The sequence below is a fragment of the Neofelis nebulosa genome, chromosome X (assembly GCF_028018385.1).
Source record: "Neofelis nebulosa isolate mNeoNeb1 chromosome X, mNeoNeb1.pri, whole genome shotgun sequence".
Taxonomy (NCBI): Eukaryota; Metazoa; Chordata; class Mammalia; order Carnivora; family Felidae; genus Neofelis; species Neofelis nebulosa.
The window spans coordinates 82,042,833-82,061,755 of NC_080800.1; the positions used below are offsets into that span (position 1 = coordinate 82,042,833).

The window sequence follows — 18,923 nt, forward strand, 5'->3', positions numbered from 1 at the left end:
GCCATCCAAGGTGCCAGTGCCTGGGAAGAAGCAGTGTCTCCATTGCATGTTGGAAGATTCTGGGGCACCTGGCAGGTGCCCGTGCCTGCTAGTCAGCCTGAAGCACAGGGCGGATGGATACAAGTCTTAGAGTTGTAATCTACCTGCAACCCAAACTCCGGGAGAAGGGAGAAAAAGTAAAACTGTGCTCTGTGCAGAGGAGAGCAGTCCGAAAGCAGAGCATGCACAGAGTGCTGATGTGCAGGGCACAGTGGCCCAGAGCAGCAACCCATGGAGACCAGGAGAGGGCACCAGGCACAGAAGCAGCTCTGCCCAAGGGAAGCTTCTTGTTGAGCCTGTTGGCCAGGGCTCTGAGGAAGAGGACCATCGCTTGACACATCAATAGCCGTCAGGGAACCTGGCTTTGGTGATGCAAGGGCCAAGGTGCTGCTGGGAGGGGTCTGGCAGTATTGAGAGGGGTGGCAGCGTGACTTGCCCAGATCCACGGAGTGGTTCAGTGCACAGGGCTGGGTTCCTCCTTTCCTCCTAGGGATGCCAGGAGCTTGGATGGAGGCGACAGAGATGTCTCCCCATGGACCTGTCATACCCTGCTACCACCCTCAACATCTGCCCTACCACCCCAATGGGGAGTTCATGGAAGGCTCTGCTGGCCCCTTCTTGGGTTTCAACGAAGGTACCAGGGAAAGGGCAGAAAGGAGGTTCCCCCAGAGGAAGCAGAGGCCAACACTTCTCGCTCTGCCAGGAATCTGGGCTTGGGGTCCCAAGGGAGGGAGGGGGCCTGGAGGTAGGTTTAACAGCCGCTTTGCAGGAGAGACAGAACTATACAAAGTGGGCACTCGGAGAGCGGCAACCATCACTGCTATACTAGTGCGTGACATGCGCAGGGATGGGTTGTCCAGTGGTCCCCAAGGACGTGTACACACACCCCAAGGATACTGACCTTCCTATTTAGGCTGGCAGTCAAGGAAAGACACTTTCGTTGAGGGATTTCTCTGCTCCAGGTGCCAGGCACTGTGCCGCCTGCTTCAAAAGTGTTGTCTCTTTCAGTCCTCCCAACACTCCATCCTGATTCCACTAACCCCACCTCCACTCCCCTGCTCCCACCCCCAGCCCTCCAGCCCCTTCTTGAGGCTTATCCTGAGCACTGCAGCCCACCTCTACCCCGCCTCCTGTGAGCACTGATAAGCATGCATTTGTCAGGGAGCAAAGGCCCCCAGTTAGTTAGCGTGGGTTGGTGTCGGTTGGTCGCGTATTTTTGTCTTCCTCTTCATGTAGACTGTAAACTCAAGGGCAAGTTCCATGTCTCGCTTTTGCCAATCAAAGCACACACCTTTATTGATGATACATACAAATGGTAGGTTTGGGTGGATAAGGTTAAGTCAGTACAACACACAAAAGGGGGGTGTAGGTTTTTGATGAATAGGTTCACCATCCATCAGCTCGCAAAGAAGAAGCAGTAAATGAGAAAGAATTCAACCTAGGCGGCAACAAAAGCATTTTCAGCACAAGCTCCGATATGTGTCTGGTCTCCACAAAATGGTCCCGCTTAGACAGGGAGACCACCACGGGCAGGGCATCCCTCATGATGCTATAATAGGATGTTCTGTATCCACAGCTGGCAGCTGGAATGATCCCTTTACCACAGGAAGAAGGCCACAAGGGAGTGACTGACAATGCACATTGCCTGCAGACTGCAAAACCAAGAAGTTACTCCAAGCCCTGTGGGAACCCCTGCCTGGCCAATAGGAGTGTGGTCCTCGATTTAGCAAGTGTAACTTTCACCCCGTGATGTGGTGATGGGCTAAGACTGGATCTTCAACAGCACCCACTGCAGATTCTTTGAGTGAGAACACATGTGTGTGTTCACCAGAAGGGTTTTGGGCAGATTCAGTTCCATTCTGTTCGAGATGGCCATTTAAGAGGCCAGGGTGTCCAGGAGAACCTGTCTGTTTCCGTTCCTCATAAAGAGGGACATGAATGAGAGCAGCATTTGGGCACCCAGCAATTCCCCTGCCAAGACTGGCTTTTCGGACAAACCCATTAACAGTTTCAAAACCTGAAGCTCAGCACATCCACTTCCCTCTGCTATCAAAGGAAACTTCAAGTCTGAAACGGACTTGGCAAGCATGTTATTAATAACTGTCATGCTTATTAACAAATTTAATCCGGCCTGCTGCAGAAACGAGTTGCAGCAATGTGACACAGTCTCCCGACACACTTCATTGATGTACATCTTAATCTGCCCCTGATTTTCAATACGTGCATTCAAGTTATCCGGAGCACATAAAGCTTTCTCCTTAATAGCGGGGTCAGGAGTGGGGATCGCGTTTCCAACAATGGAGAGGCTGGCCAAATGACTATTGATATTGTGGATAAATGAAAAACCAGCATCCTTGGGCTGAGCAAACAACATTTTTCCCTGAATGAAAGGACACTTGGAGAGGTCAAGAACACAACTGAAATTTCTAAAGCTTTGATTACTGCAAGTATTTTTATGTTCGTAAGGGAATGGGCGCTGTTTTACTGGGTGTGTTCGATTGGCCTTGCCCCCACCTGAAGGCCTATCTTCAGTGCCTCCAGGGGCCCCAGGTTCAGTCCAATCCCCATCCTCACTCCAGGGCCGAGCCATAGTTGTGAAATCAAACCAAATCTCAGGTTCCTCCTCATCCAGCTCCTGGTCATCGTCCCATTCCTCTTCCTCCTCCTCCAACTTGTTACTGTCATCTCTTCCTAATGTTAGTTTGTAAACACAGTAGCAGGCACCAGCCCCAATCATGAGTCCTGCTGCCATCCAACCCACTTCCCGAGCTCGGCCCATGCTCAGGTCTGTGCCAGTCTTTGGGTAGGATGGGAGAGGGACTTGTTCCACCTGATTGAAGAGGATGCTAAGGCCAGGGTGAGTAATGGTGGAGTGTAGTCCTCTTCAGCTTCTCTCAGGTTCCTGTAGCTCTCTTGTGATGAATCTATGGTTGAAAAATAGTATCAGGGCTTTGCGCTGTGTTTGAATTTGTGCCTCACTACACAAACAGGGTAGAGTTTGAGTTCTGGTTGAGAGAGTTGGATTATTAGTAACCTGCTTCTTTGTTATTTGTTTATTATTCTCTATGTATCATTGGGACCAACCATTATGCTTTCAGGCCCTACAGAAAAGGGCAGGAGATAGGGCTGTGCTATGCTATCCAGGAGGGTGGTGACATGGAGAGGCAAACCTTCAGGTAGTCTCCTCTGTCACACACCCCCACCTACAAAGCTTCACAGGCAGTTTTCCCCACCAACCTCTACCAAAGTCAGGTAAATTCCTTCTTCTTCCCTTGTCTTCGGTTGTCAGTGCTCCTTCCACAGAGATTGATGGACAGTCTGGCAGAAGGACAGATGGAAAGACAGATAGCCGGCTTTGGAAAACTGAAAATGTGGTTGGATGGATCAGCACTGAGAACACAGGTCCTAATACCCGCTTTTCTGAATTTTCAGCCTTTGACTTTAAAATATTTTTCACACCCTCCTGACTTTCCTAACGAGGGTTTCCCCCCTTCCCCCATATCATCCGCCATTTCCCCAGCAAAGGCCGCCACACCCCTTTCCCTGCACTGAGATGGGAGGGGGTGTGGAGAAAGAAGGGGCCAGGAGAGGGCGACTCGACCAGGCCCGCGCAGTTCCCAGCCCTTCCTTCTCCGCCATCCCCATCACCACCCCCCACCCAGGGTCCAGGGCTCATCCCACCCTCAGACCGACCTGCACGGTCCCAAGGCAGTTTGCTCCTTCCCTCAGGACGAGTTTTGAGGCGTCCTATGGGCCAACAGACCTACAAACCTGCAAACAGACAGGGAACCCAGGGGATGGAGTATTTGGTGGACGGAGCAGCACTCGGGACACGAGTGCCCTAATTGTGGCACCTTTCTTCGGAGTCTCTGGAACCGCCATTCACTCCCCTAACCACCCGCCCAAAGTCCACCAGTTCTCTCTACTAAATGGGCACGAGGGAGGGGGGCGCCGGCATTTAGAAAGTAGGCGAGAAGGGGACACAACCCGGATCAGCTCGAACCTGAATTCGTGACGCCCTTGGCCCTCTCCTACCCCCGCCGCCTCTAAGCAGAGCCCAGGCTCCTACCGACCTCGCGGTCCGGGACTAATTTCCTTCTTCCTCCATACGCCTGCAGAGTAATAGGGGTTGGTACCCAGATGGAGGCGACTAGCAGGACTTCTGCTCTAGGCAGCTCTTGGTCACGTGACCACCACGTCACGCATGAGCTCTGGCCCCCAATTTCCACTCCCAGAAGCAGTGCGGCAGGCGCCAGCCTGCCCCGTACCTCCCCCCTTCACACGGGGCCCTGTCACTCTTTTCCTCTATAACAATACCGTTAAGCCAGAAGTGGCCTTGGCTCTCTGGTGGTCGAATTTGCCTTTCTCTAATTACACGATGGGGCAGCATCTTTTCCTGGGTCAGCTGTTACTTATACTTCTTCTGGGGGGAAATTTCTTATCTTTTCCTTGGCTCTGAAACTCCTGCCCCCATACCTTCTTTTTCTACTCCTTTGCAATCCGGTTTCCGCACCAAAATTCGGGGGTTTGGGGGGAGTTGCATGAAAGGAAGCTCAAGTAGTTGTGAGGTTTTTATTAATATTTTTGATACATTTATGTTCTATTTCATGCTTTCTTTTTTATTGACTCAAGCTACACTATTTTGTAACCAGAAAATATAATAAATTTATTTCAGTTGGAGAAAAAAGAATTTAAGTTATGTACGTATGTAGATACATATATATGTAATAAACAAGATTTGCCAGGTAATAGGAAGACCTCATTGATTTGGTTAAGTTAATTTATACCCTGTTGAAAATATTTTCTACTGAATTCACAGGAAATAGCAGGTCCCAAACAGCATATTAAAATTTAAAAACATATCCTTGCAAACAAAACTAGTGTGCTTTCAATATGATTTATAGATTGATGGATAAAATGAATGTATAGTGAGGTGGTCAGTGTTTTAATCGTGGTCATTTTTGATACGTGAACCACTCTCCCTTTCTTTGGCTGAACTCATAGTATTAAGTGTCAGATGGCTGAGAACTTCATAGAAGATTGCTGAATGGCTTTCCTTCTGGCTTCAAAGGACATACTTTATGCAGACCCTAAATTCAGATTAATCTTACTGTTCAGATGAACTTTAGAAATTAGTAACTTCACAGATTAGCCTGTTTTTCACCCAAAAGTCTTCATTCAAAATCTATTCTCAAGTTTTGTAGTGTAACCCATAAGAAATCCACAAATTAAAGAATTCCCTGTTATCCCACTCACTGATGGAAATGAGGCTTAGCAGGTGAAATGTTCATTTAATCACAACATTGGTGAGATATCTCTGGGATCTGTTGTTCATGTACTATATGTCACCCTAGCAGCGGCTTGAGTTCAGCACCTTCCAGTGTAGATAGTGGTGAGGGTCTGTAAGTGAAATCTTTGTCATTTTTCCCTCACAAAAAGCACAGTTTACAGGATCCCAAGCAGTCACCAGGAGAAAGAGGCCTTTTCACTCTCTGCCTTCTGTGACAATTTCACTGTACCACCCATACAAGCACCTCAGAATAATCCCAGAACTCGGGGACAAAGTATGCAGAAACTAGTCTCCAGACATTCAGCTGTCCCTGCCAGGGAGTCATACTCTAAATATAGACCCTTCAGGCAGCTTCTTTCTTAGAACATTGAAATAAGACACCCTAGCAGGAAGTTCCCCTTGTAAGGGGCCCCTGTGTGGGGGAGGCCCTTTCAGGAGGTGAGTCAGGGAGCCCAGAGTGCCTTGCTGGTGATATTCAGAAGTCAAGAGCACACCACAACTTTCTGGTCTTCCTCAAAACTTTTGTAGTCCAAATTCCTTCACCAGTATCATGCTATTTCTCTCTAAAATCCTTACAGCATTTCTTTTGCATCATCTCCTTATACTGTTCTTTTTGTCTCCCTTTATTTTCTTCTAGACGAGTGAATTCCATTTATGGAGTTTTACTAACAAATCTAACTGTTCATCATTCAATTTTTGGCTGCTAAGTACTTATATAAATGGCTTTTGCTTGTTTTGACCATATACATTAGAAAGAACTTAGGAGTATGTAAAGCTTAACAAAGCCTCAAGGACAAAAGCACCACTCTTACCTCTCCTTACTAGTATAAAATATCTCCCTCCCCTACTTTGGTATGTTTTCCACTTATTCCAACATATAACTATCCCGACCGTCATTTTCCCAGTCTGTCAGACCTTTCTGGTTTGAGTCCACTCCATCTCTAAAACTTCCTATAAAACATGGGAATGATAACCCTTTCAGTTATCTTACTCCTTTGTCATTCAGATCCACAATTCTTACCAAGGAACCTAGAAACTAACATTTAAAATCTACTTTGCTCTCCATTATAGCTATTTAAGGGCATCATCAACTATTTAAGGGCAGGTTGTTTGCCTGACATACCATTTCAAAAGCAAAAGAGGAAAATCCTTAAGCAATTCTTCAGACAAGCCTGTTAAAAGTTCCTGAGCCTGCAGAAGACTATGTGAAGCCACTGCCAAAAGGAACATTTTGGCTCAACTTGGTATGTAGTCACATGTGACAGGTGTCTTACAGAGTGCCCCCAAACACAAAAAGATCCCCAGATGGAAACACTAATAGGATTGTAGAGAGTGAGAAAAAAAATATAGAAGATTGTTATTTAAAAAAATTTTTTTTCAACGTTTTTTATTTATTTTTGGGACAGAGAGAGACAGAGCATGAACGGGGGAGGGGCAGAGAGAGAGGGAGACACAGAATCAGAAACAGGTTCCAGGCTCCGAGCCATCGGCCCAGAGCCCGACGCGGGGCTCGAACTCACGGACCGCGAGATCGTGACCTGGCTGAAGTCGGACGCTTAACCGACTGCGCCACCCAGGCGCCCCTAGAAGATTGTTATTTTAAAAAGGTGTGTTACTTTATGTACTGTGTTATTTGTTTTTGTACTAAATAATTTGTTTTAGTTAACTTTGTTTGGTTGCAAGCAACAGAAACCAAACTTGGTTAATGGAAACAATGAGGGAATGTCGAAGATCAGGGTCAGCTCTGAGGGGTATAGGTAGGAGGAATTCACAGATAGTCTATTCAGGATACCACAATTCTGCTGATTTTCAGTGTTTTCTTAAATCTGTATTCAAGATTTAAATTTTAGTAGGAGAGTATTGAGTTGGTCTATTTTGGGCACAATGCTCACCCTTTTGCTGGGGAAAATGAAAGGGTATATAAAACGTAATATGCACTTACTTTCTTTTCACAGGGATAAATGTAAATTGTTTCAGATATTGATTTGCAAGAGCCTTTTAACTACTTTGGATATTAACCCATTGTCCAGCTATGAATGAGATGCTGGGGGCCTATGTGCCACAGGATGTCTTAGTTGTAATTTTCACATTAACTAAACATTAGAGAGGTACATTTTGGAAATGGTGATGCACAAGATTGTATTCTAAACCAGAGTTACCTGGCTTTCCTGAAAGGATTCCACAAGGCTGTATATATAGCTCAGTGTCTTATCCTCACTGTTGTATGATCAACCCCTGACTTTATCTGAAAGCAAAGGCCTCTATCAAGGAAAGAACCCCATTCATAGAGACTTATGTATAAATCGAGATCTGAATACCCAAACCCATGTATCTCTGCATTCTTTCCCAGTAAGTGGGACAAAAGGGAAGCTAAGTCTCAATAGGAGTGACAAATGAATAATTTACCCTGAGAAATTCAACTGTCAGGGGGTACTGGAGGTTTCTGTCAGTTTTACCAGTCCATTCTCCCTGTAGTCAAGCTACTATTTGGGAAGCCACAACCTCGGAAGGTTGCTTGGTGAGCCTGAAATCAGATCAAGGTCATTGGTTCACCTTAAGAAGTGGCTTTCAGGGGCGCCTGGGTGGCGCAGTCGGTTAAGCGTCCGACTTCAGCCAGGTCACGATCTCGCAGTCCGTGAGTTCGAGCCCCGCGTCAGGCTCTGGGCTGATGGCTCGGAGCCTGGAGCCTGTTTCCGATTCTGTGTCTCCCTCTCTCTCTGCCCCTCCCCCGTTCATGCTCTGTCTCTCTCTGTCCCAAAAATAAATAAAAAACGTTGAAAAAAAAAATTTAAAAAAAAAAAAAAAAAAAAAAAAAAAAAAAAAAAAAAAAAAAAGAAGTGGCTTTCAGCTAAGGAAGCTTGAAATACTCTTACACATTATGGTGATGGCTCTGCCAAGGAAAGCTGAATGTTCCATTCATCTTAGCCAAGACTCCCTCTCCTCAGACAGCACTTGGGTGGGAACTACCAATACTTTTCTCTGACTCTTCTTTTCATACATTCCTATTCTTGAATAAGCCCCACGCTGCACGTGATCTTTCTCCAAATACAGTATCACATAGCTGATTTGGTTTCTGTTTGCTAAATTTCAGTCATATCCAAGTACTGCCTCCTGGAAGTTACCCTGACAAGAATTTCTGTGGAGTTTTGCCTATTCCCAAACTTTCCAGTTTCTTGATTTGCTTCCATATTGTCTGTGGATTATAAAAGTTATACTCAGATAATAGCCTTATATCTGAACTATTAAGGAATATTCCATTGTAGATCCCATGTTCTGACATTATTTGATTACTTTTCCCTGTATAAAAAAGTTCTATCATTGCTGACAGGTGAATCACAGAGTTCACCAAACCAGTCAGTGAAATTGTTTTACACTAATTGCTAGATGCTGATTTCAGGCAATTTGGTCTCAGTGGTCTCAGTGTTTCTCTAACACTTATTTTATTTAAAGGTGATATTTCCTATTTGTACTCAAGTATATTTTGTAATGTTCTTTTATGCTACTTACTTTGTCAGTGTGCATGCCTTTTTGGACAGATATCCACTACGTAGCTGTGATTCCTACTCAATCTTTTCTGTGTTACTGGCTTCTGAGGGCTCCACGCCTCTTTCTTGCTGACTGATGCAAGTGTTAGTGTGTAGCTCTCCTGTTTAGAAGACTGGCCTCATCAGGAGATTTCTGCAATTCTAGACACTTCAATGGGCTCATTTAGGGTTTGTGTTATGTGTTAGGCCTCAGAAAACATCAAGATGATTTGGAGTGAGGTGTGTAACACTCCCCACGAATGAGAAAATGTGGGGTTTTGGAGGCCATCACCCAACATCACTCTCCAACTCCCACTCTTTTTTTTTTTTCCTCTCAAATGAAAATAGCTTTATAGTATTTTTTTCCTCACAGAAGAATGCAGGTTGGGGGCGGGAGAGGGCAGAACAAAAAGAACAAAAATGTGTTAAGAAAGTAAAAAACACGCTTTCACTACAAGTTTCCTTTTCTGATGGCTTTTTCGTTTGAGATCAGGGACTAGATTTCAGAGGAAATGGTAGACATTAATAGCTGGGAGGAGGGGAGGTTAAAGGAGAGGTTGCTGTCCCAGGAGCTTAGGGGAAGGAAGAGGCAATTTTTCAAAAAGTACAAGTGGCCAGTAGCCCCTGGGGAAGATGCTGTCCCTTCCTGGTAATCCGAGGAAGGCAAACACAACTACAGGGAGATGGGGTTAGCAAAGAAGAAAGAGTAACAAGGCCTGGTATGGGGGAGGGAATAGAGGGGGGCGGTCCCTCTTCTGCCGCACTGCTGGTGGGAGGGGAAATTAGGGACCCGAGTTGGTGGATGACGTAGGTCTCACGTGACCAAGAGCTGACGTGTGCAGAAGTCCTTCTTGTTCTGGTCCTTGTTCCCGTCTGAGTACCAGCTCCCCATTGCCCTGAGGGCTAGCAGGCCTGCGGCCGAGGGAAAGAGGTGGAGGAGAAGGAAATTGTCCTGGATTCTTGCAGGTCAGTGCCTGGGAGATTCCATAAGGTGGGGATGGCCGAGGGCGTAGGGCGGAGACCGTCGCGGGTCCTGAGACGCCTCCGTCGTCTCTTCCTCTCGCCGCCGGCTTTCCAAGACATCTGTCCCGCCCGCAGACCATTTTGATGCTATGAAATGGTGAGCAGGGGGCTGTTTGGGGAGGAGCCCAGAGATCCGGAGTTGGGAATCTGCTGGGAGCCGAGGCTGTAATCCGGAAAGGGAGCTGTGGCCTGGGTGTTGGCCCCCAGTCCTTCAGGACAGTGCCGGCGGAAAGGTTGAACATTTGGGGAGGGGGAAGGTGCAAAGGGATGTGTCAGCAGAACGCTGAGAGGGGTTAATAGGGGTGGGAAACCTTTGACAACCAGGCCTCTGAATTAGGAAAGAGTTTCATGTTCTGGGGACTGGTCGTCCACCAAGAGCTCTAGTAGCAGCCGTTTTCCGTCTTTCTGACTGTGGCTGTGTCTTCCTGACCATGGCTCTGTGTCTAGGGGGTCCAAGCCTCTCCTGGATTGCCAGTCTTTCCGTAGGTTGCGACACTACACCAGGCAAGAGAAGAGGAAGGAAATTAACCCCAATTGGTGAAGGTCGATTTGAGGGTAAGACTATCTGGAGACCCTGAGGGGCGGTGGTGGGGTTAGGGAGAAGCCAGAGATGGCAATAATCTAGGTTAGGGCTGAGTCTGAGTGTGTTTCTTGTACTCTCAGGACTGTGGTGAAATGGCGTTCAGGGTGTGTGTGTGTGTGTGTGTGTGTATGTATGTGTGTGTCGCGGGGGCGGGGGTGGGGGTGGGGTGGAGGAGAATGACAGTATGGAAACCTATCAGAGAGTTTGTTCATAATCCTCTCTCAACAGTACTTAGTCCCGATGTTTTCGATCTGTCATCCTGCAGGTCTGCTGTAGCAGGTGGCACCACTTGAAGAGAGGGAGGAAGTTTCCTTGGATCAGTAGAGGTCGGTGTAGGCGTGGGGGCTGCCTGGAATGGGAGAGGGGCTGGAAATCAGCTGCAGTTGGATAAGCTCACTCAATTCTACCTTATTTTCCTAACATCCCTCCCATTTCAGGTTAGGGAAGGGGCAGGCTTGTGCATGTTTTGGATGGCATAGAGGTTAAAAAAAATCTAACAGCCTGGATGGTGAATCAGGAAAGCTACGGATGTGAACAGTCAATCCATCAAAGTCCTTAGTTCTCACCGGCTGTGGTCTCTCTGCAGATCCAAAGGGTTGTTGGGTGTGGCACACCTCCAGGGGAGGGAAGAAGGGACAAACTGTCTGTCTGAAGGAGGTTAGTGCAACAGTGCCATTCCCTGGGGACACCCGAGGTTGGGGTGCTGAGGCCTCAGCAGAGACTGTGGGCTCCATAGCCTTTATCTAGGCTTGGGAAGAGGGTGGGTTAGGGAGGGTAGGGGGAGGGTGAACTGAGGAGGATACAGAGGGTTTATTAACAATCTACATTTCATACCAGCTACACATTTTTTATGCTCCTGTCCTTCTGTGCAACTCTCTGTGTGGGGCAACACAAAAGAGAAACTCAAATCCCATTTCCTTCCTCCACTCCCAGGTCCACCTCCAGTATCAGCTATTGTGTCCTTGAAGTGGCTGAAGACGATCACCTTCCACAGCCTTGCACCCAGGCCCATAGTGCTCCTCTCCCAGCCTGAGTGAATACTCTGTTCCTTGGTCCCTGCTATTGTCAGGGACGATTGCATGGGCTACGCCAGGAAAGTAGGCTGGGTGACTGCGGGACTAGTGATTGGGGCTGGAGCCTGCTATTGCATTTATAGACTGACCCGGGGAAGAAAACAGAACAAGGAGAAAATGGCTGAGGGTGGGTCTGGGGATGTGGATGATGTTGGGGACTGTCCTGGGGCCAGGTACAATGACTGGTCTGATGATGATGATGACAACAGTGAAAACAAAGGTATAGTGTGGTACCCACCTTGGGCCCGGATTGGGACTGAGGCTGGAACCAGAGCAAGGGCCAGAGCAAGGGCCAGGGCTACTCGGGCTCGTCGGGCCGTTCAGAAACGGGCTTCCCCCAATTCAGATGATACTATTTTGTCCCCTCAAGAGCTGCAGAAAGTTCTTTGCTTGGTTGAGATGTCTGAAAAGCCTTATATTCTTGAAGCAGCTTTAATTGCTCTGGGTAACAATGCTGCTTATGCATTTAACAGAGATATTATTCGTGATCTAGGTGGTCTCCCAATTGTTGCAAAGATTCTCAATACTCGGGATCCCATCGTTAAGGAAAAGGCTTTAATTGTCTTGAATAACTTGAGTGTGAATGCTGAAAATCAGCGCAGGCTTAAGATATACATGAATCAAGTGTGTGATGACACAATCACTTCTCGCTTGAACTCATCAGTGCAGCTGGCTGGACTAAGATTGCTCACAAATATGACTGTTACTAATGAATATCAGCACATGCTTGCTAATTCCATTTCAGACTTTTTTCGTTTATTTTCAGCAGGAAATGAAGAAACCAAATTTCAGGTTTTGAAACTCCTTTTGAATTTGGCTGAAAATCCAGCCATGACTAGAGAACTGCTCAGGGCCCAAGTACCATCTTCACTTGGTTCCCTCTTTAATAAGAAGGAGAACAAAGAGGTTATTCTTAAACTTCTGGTCATATTTGAGAACATAAATGACAATTTTAAATGGGAAGAAAATGAACCTGCTCAGAATCAATTCAGTGAAGGTTCACTTTTCTTCTTTTTAAAAGAATTTCAAGTGTGTGCTGATAAGATTCTGGGGATAGAAAGTCACCATGATTTTTTGGTGAAAGTAAAAGTTGGAAAATTCATGGCCAAACTGGCTGAGCATATGTTCTCAAAGAGCCAGGAATAAATTCTTAATTTTGTAGTTTAGAAGTAACACACATTGTAAACTATTCCTTTTCTCCACCTTGTTTATAGGATAAAGGAATCCTTTCAGCTGCCAATTTTGAGTGATGAATATCATTGTATAATCAATGCTGATTTTTATCTGAGTTGATCTTCAGGTCTAAGCTGGATGAATGAATATCACTACCTGTTCTGAAAACATGTTTGTTGCTTTTTATCTCGCTGCCTAGATTGAAATATTTTTACTATTTCTTTTGCGTAAGTGACAGTGAACTAGTTTTTCATAAGTAAGCTCCCTCCTGTCATTTGCATTAACTTTATTTGTATATCATCAATAAAGTTGTGTATTAATGCTGAACAAAACAAGAAGAAATAAAGAAACCAGCCTTGTCCTTTGGTTTATAATCTAGTTGGAGAGGTAAGAAAAATACAAACAAATAGATAACAATATCTGGACCATATACTCATTGTCAAATGTGCAGTCTCAGAGCACTGAGGAAGCAAAGGCTTCTGTGGGATACAGTAGTCAGCTACAGATTCATGGAAGAAGGGGCTATTTAAAATGAGTCCTGAATGGTGTAGGTAGTTAGGGCATTCCAAGAGCTGGAGTGAGTGGGCACTAGGGTGAGAAAGGCATGGAGGTAGGAACCCTTTTCCTATGACAGTGAGGATACTAGTCTACTTAGAGTGGAGAGTGTGGGGAATGGAAGTAAATAAATTTGGAAAGCTGAACGAAGCAAGTTTGTGGAGAGTTGTTTGAATATTATCCCATTGAACACCAAGAGTCATTAAATATTTTTGACTAGAAAGAACAATTGGAATTCATATAGAGATTCCTCTCTCACCAACTGTGCAGCATCTGCGAGGGTGTGGGTAAATGGATCCTATCAAATTCTTGTGGTAGGAATAAGTTTACACTGAGTTTGCCCAAGATTTGTGGAGGGCCATTTGGTAATACATATAAGCCTTAAAGTTTGTTACTCTTTTGTCCTAAGGAAATAATTGAATAATTAGCTAAAGGCTTTATGGACAAGGCTATTCATCCCAGCACTGTCCAAAACAGTAACAATTGGAAACAACTAAGTGTCTAGCACACCAGAATGGTGAAATAAATTCAGGAATGTTCACACAGTATATATGGTAAATATGTTGATCCAAATCCATGTTGCCAGGAAAAGATATTCATCCTGCATTGTTAAATGAGAAAGGTAGTTTAGATAGCAGTATTCATAGAATGATTCCTTTTCTTTTTTGAAGATAATAAAACATTTTAAAGTAGACACTAACAATTACGGAATTATAGATACCCCAAAAGTAACTGGCTATATTTGAGTGGAAGGATAATGAGTGATCTTTTACTTTTTTTATTTTTTATTCATCTATGTATTTTTATTTATATAAAATGAGTATTGTTTTTTTTGGAAATTATTGAAAAAGAAAGTGTTGGCAATGAAGCAGGTGATTGGAGCATGTACTGAGTGGAAAAAAGAATTTAGATTAAAAATGAGATGGCGTGAAGTTTCCTCTCTGAAATGATAGATGAGTGATGAATATGGGGCTTGTCATGAGGACTAAATTAAATAATACATGCAAAATACTTTGAATGTTCTGGCACAGAGCAGTTAATTAAGAAAAATAAGCACTCTTAATTCCCTAGAATGCAGGGTTGATAGTTTTTTGGGGTGGCCTTTGTTTTGTTGGGGGCATTCTGCCATGTGTCAGTGTCATTTAATAAATAAGAACAACAATAAAAGTTAGCATTTATTAAGTGACTACTGTGTAGAGTTCTGTGATTCCTCCAAGACAACTGTTAAAAATAATTTCTCAAAGAATTTCCTTATAGATATATATAATAAGATTTCCTTATTTCCAAATAAGGAAATATTTGGAAATAAGATTTCCTTATTTCCAAAAGCTCAGTGTTTCTTCAGACATGATCTCACCAGCTTTCACAACATATTCCAAGTGAGATCAGGGAAGGGTAAAATCCTCCATTCAGTTACCAACTGCTCTCAGACCCAGGCTTCTATATACTTACCTTAATGTTATAATAGTAGACAAAAGGGTCAGGAACTGGTTGGCTTAAAGTTGTTGCATACGAGGACCCTATTGAATGAAGTAAAAGTGGAGACTCATTTGACACCAGTTTTAAAGATAGATTAGGGAAAAGGCAAGTAACATTTTTTTTCTTGCTCTATTATTAGGTAGGAGAAAAAGATTTGGGAGGGGAAGGCTAATCCACTTAAAATAAATTGAGTTTGAGGAATCTATGTGACATCCAGGTGGAGACAGCCTATTGTCATTTGAATGGATTTAACTGGCACTCAGAGGAAAAATAAAGACTTGGGAGCCATCATAAGATGAATGGTAATTGAGGACATGGGAGTGGATGTGGTTTCCCAGAGAGGAGGTGCAGAGTATAAGAGTGGAGGGGTGCAAAAGGAACTGTGGCAGCTGGGGAGAGAGCACAGAATTGAGGCTGAGTGTATACCCTTTCAGACACTTTCACTATCCATATTTCTATATATTGTATACATAAAATTAGATGATACTGTATATAAATTTTCAGAGCCTGATTTAAAATCTTTCTAATTTGCTCCTAAAAAATATTCATTGAAGATACTTGAGAAAACAGAGGCAATGAGAACACACTTGTTTTCTGACCCAGATGTGTAGCTTGAACATCTAAAAAAAATTCACATCAAGCCATGTTGAATTTGGGGTGCTGAGTGATTTCTTTTTTTACTTAACCTCATTTGAAATGTGGGTAAAAATGAGGTTAAGTAATAAAAAGCCACCATGTGGCAGGGGCACAGCCTGACTAGCATCCATCTGCTCTGGCAGATTTCTCCTCCTTCCTCCCCACTCTTTTCCCTTCTCCCTCCTTCCCACTTCTATCTTTATTTCTTCCTTCTGGGAGATCACTGGATGTATATATAGTCTCTTTGTGCTTCTGTGACCATTTAATTTCCATGACACCAGGTCACGCAACAGTGGGCATTTAATACAGAATTGTCACTGCTGTGGTAATGTGGCGACCTAGGGTGTGAGTGGATGCCAAAAATTTTCTGGAACTCTTGTTGAACAGAGACTGAGGAGGAACTAGTCTTAGCGTGGCACAGCCCTATGTGCATGGCATGTACTTTTGATGTCCCACACCTGGTATTATTTGGAACCAAATTGTCTGGACTTTGGGAAGTGCTGTGTGAGACAGATGTGTGACAGCCTGGTCCAGGCAGGCCACATGGCCAGCCAAGCCACATGCCAGTGTCCTGATGCTTTCACACTGGAGGTTGCCACTCTCAATCATTTTGGGAAGGGTACAGTTCTAGGATTGTGGCCGTGATAGTGGCAGATCATGGGGGCATGGAGGAGGCAGTGTCCTGTCTTTAGAGATGAGGGCAGTTCCTGGGAAACTGAGGAAATTAGGAACTTGGAGGATATTTTGGTTTTGTTATCATCTAACAATTTCAGGAATTTAAGTGGGTCTATCCCAGTAAAATGTGTCCAAAGGTAATTTTACAAAAATGAAGTATACTTCTCTTATAAATTGTCACCTAAAGCACAATATTTCAAGGCTTCTTTTTTAAAATTCATAGTTTACTTGTCTTGTCTCAATAAACATTCCAAGTGTAGGTTTAGCAAATTGATATGGTTCAGGAAAATTGTGTGTTTATGCTTCCATTTGTTTAATTTCTCTGCTAAGTTCTCTTGAAAATGGGTTTTCTAAGAATGATTATGACTATTTTCAATGTTATCTTTGTACATTCATTTTACATCACATCCCAAGCTAAAGGTTTTTTCTGGTTTCTCTATTTGAGCTGTGGCTCTTCTTTGCCTTTAAATCAGAACTATCTTGCATGCCATCTTGGTGTGTAGTAAACTAGGATAGTGGCCCCTGGTCTTTCCTGCCCTGAGAGGTTGTATTAAGCAGGATAACAAATATTTATTTTTCAGAATGATATACTTCCACATTTGACCCGGTGCATTGGGTTCCCCTCAGGCCTTGTGTTAAGGGTTTGGACAGTTTGTGTGTTTGGTGATAGACTTTAGTGTAGGAAGAAGGGAGGTGAGGAGAGCAGGAAGCCTTATTACTTTATCCTTACAGGTTCATGCACATATAATTCAGTCCACCAATGAGATTGGGTTTAGTGTAACTCTCTGGCCCTATTGACCATTTATATTTTAAAAAATGAAAGAGTAATAATACAAGATCTTTGGGCATAGAGCCCCTTGTTTATCGAGCATTTCTTTTTTTGTTTGTTTCAAGTTTTTATTTAAATTCTAGTTAGCTAACATACAGTGTGGTATTCGTTTCAGGAGTAGAATTTAGTGATTCATCACTTCCATATAATACCCAGTGCTCATCCCAAGAAGTGCCCTGCTCAATACCCATCACCCATTTAGCTCATCCGCTGCCCACCTCCCCTCCATCAACCCTCAGTTTGTTCTCTATAGTTGAAAGTCTCTTAGAGTTTTCCCTCCTTCTCTTTTTCCCCTCTTCCCCTAGGTTCATCTGTTTTGTTTCTTAAATTCCACATATGAGTGGAATAATATGGTATTTGTCTTTCTCTGATTGACTTATTTCTCTTAGCATAATACACTCTAGCTCAATCCACGTCATTGCAAATAGCAAGATTTCATTCTTTTTGATAGCTGGGTAATATTCCATTATATATATATATATATATATATATATATATATATAAATATAAATATATATATAAATATAAATATATATATATATATATATATATATATATATATATATATATAGTGATATTTATGTTACTGTAAGAAAAATAGTTACCAAGTAGACCAGATTCTTAGTGTTTGGTGCTCAGAACATTCTGTCCCTGAAATCAGTCTACATTAGAAACTGAATTATCATCAAATGATTATTCATTTAGTTCTCAGGGAATCAGGACAAATAGATGTTAGCTAAATGTTGGTGCCATCAAAGCAGAAGAACCTGGTACATCCATGTCTGCTGTGGGGATTGACTTGTTACTGAAATCAAATACTTGTATTCAATAGTTAGAGTATATTTCTTCCTGGACACAAATCTAAATTTTGTCTGTTTGGATACCCCTTTGACAGAGGCAGAGTATCAGTGGATGGCAGTTTTATGACTATAAAAGATATACTATGACTATAAAGATATATTATCAATTAGCTTTCATACAGAGTTTGAGAGATGTATACTTTTATAGCAGGAGGAAACTGGTATTGGTGCAATACATTCTTCCCTACATGTTGATTAGTGTCTCTCTTTTCTGGATTATTTTTGTTTGTTGAGTAATGATAATTTGTTATTACATTTTTCTGAAACCCAAGCAAAATTAATTGTCAGCTCTTTAATTATTTTTTTCCATTTCCATTTCAGTCTTCTGTTCACTGAAATGTGATTTAACTATGTTCATGCTAATTTTTGTGGCTTTCGTTCAATAAACTGCAGTGAAAATGCAGACATAATGAAATTGATTCATAAAGCAAAAATTTTAATTTTTACTTTCTTTTATCATTTAAAATGAGCTAAAAGGGTTCTCATTTTGATATTAGAAAAGTGGAATTTAGGCAAGAATGAATAAAACCACCAGTATTTAAAATATTTTATAAATTGTAAATCCATTCAAACTGATTTGGACAATGATTCATTATAATCAGCTACTATTTAACATCATCAGTCTTCACCTCTTGTTAAATTGACCCATGTAATTTACAGCCAAAAAATGGAATTGTTAAATTGCACCATGTCATCTGTGAAAATTCAATAAATTCTGTTTGATTTTCTTCCAATATAAAGCTTAAATCCTTATTCATGAATATCATAACTTTGAATGTCTATAAATGTATATCACATATATGATTATGTTTGTTTAGGTGGATATGTTTATAATTGGGGAAGTATTAAGATGTTAATAACACCCTGGAAAGGTTTTTATTTTTTTTTAACCCTGGAATGTTTTTAAGCTGTTCTTAAACTACTAATAGATGTCCCAGATTTGTTTCAACCTAGAGAAAATTAGTGTCTGGGGAAGAAGGCCATAGTATAGGCTTTGCATTGGTGGACAACATTATGCATCCAACTGGGCATTTGACTACCACTTTGAGACAAATTTACGAATTACCAGAACTCTGAGAAGTTATTTTTCACAATGAACTCATTTTTAATCTTCTTTAATTTATTTTCTTAAACCATAGAAATAACTCATGCTTATTAAAAATTAAAACAGATAAACATATAAA

The 18,923-nt window shown here is 42.9% G+C and overlaps 2 protein-coding genes across 8 annotated transcripts; one reads left to right on the top strand and one right to left on the bottom strand.

Annotated features, from left to right (window-relative positions):
* Nucleotides 1-1,304: 1,304 nt before the first annotated feature.
* LOC131502697 (protein ARMCX6-like) lies at nucleotides 1,305-4,242 on the bottom strand. Of its 3 annotated transcripts, none has more exons than XM_058713609.1 (4): nucleotides 4,113-4,242; nucleotides 3,733-3,810; nucleotides 3,283-3,357; nucleotides 1,305-2,963 (listed from the first exon to the last, which is right to left on the bottom strand). In XM_058713609.1, the coding sequence occupies exon 4, from the start codon at nucleotides 2,816-2,818 to the stop codon at nucleotides 1,916-1,918; it is 903 nt and encodes a 300-aa protein (XP_058569592.1). In that variant the 5' UTR covers nucleotides 2,819-2,963; nucleotides 3,283-3,357; nucleotides 3,733-3,810; nucleotides 4,113-4,242; the 3' UTR covers nucleotides 1,305-1,915. The 3 variants fall into 3 exon arrangements, with proteins under 3 accessions (XP_058569592.1, XP_058569591.1, XP_058569590.1); XM_058713608.1 differs by having other exon boundaries at nucleotides 3,277-3,357; XM_058713607.1 differs by lacking the exon at nucleotides 3,733-3,810 and having other exon boundaries at nucleotides 3,277-3,402; nucleotides 4,113-4,231.
* Nucleotides 4,243-9,663: 5,421 nt separating this feature from the next.
* Nucleotides 9,664-14,446, top strand: ARMCX3 (armadillo repeat containing X-linked 3). 5 transcript variants are annotated; one of them, XM_058713602.1, is made up of 5 exons: nucleotides 9,664-9,819; nucleotides 10,324-10,431; nucleotides 10,725-10,785; nucleotides 11,046-11,116; nucleotides 11,393-14,446. In XM_058713602.1, exon 5 carries the CDS (start codon nucleotides 11,539-11,541, stop codon nucleotides 12,676-12,678), a length of 1,140 nt encoding a protein of 379 aa, XP_058569585.1. In that variant the 5' UTR covers nucleotides 9,664-9,819; nucleotides 10,324-10,431; nucleotides 10,725-10,785; nucleotides 11,046-11,116; nucleotides 11,393-11,538; the 3' UTR covers nucleotides 12,679-14,446. The 5 variants fall into 5 exon arrangements, with proteins under 5 accessions (XP_058569585.1, XP_058569587.1, XP_058569588.1 ...); XM_058713604.1 differs by having other exon boundaries at nucleotides 10,352-10,431; XM_058713606.1 differs by lacking the exon at nucleotides 9,664-9,819 and adding an exon at nucleotides 9,840-9,973 and having other exon boundaries at nucleotides 10,352-10,431.
* The last annotated feature ends 4,477 nt before the right edge of the window (nucleotides 14,447-18,923 follow it).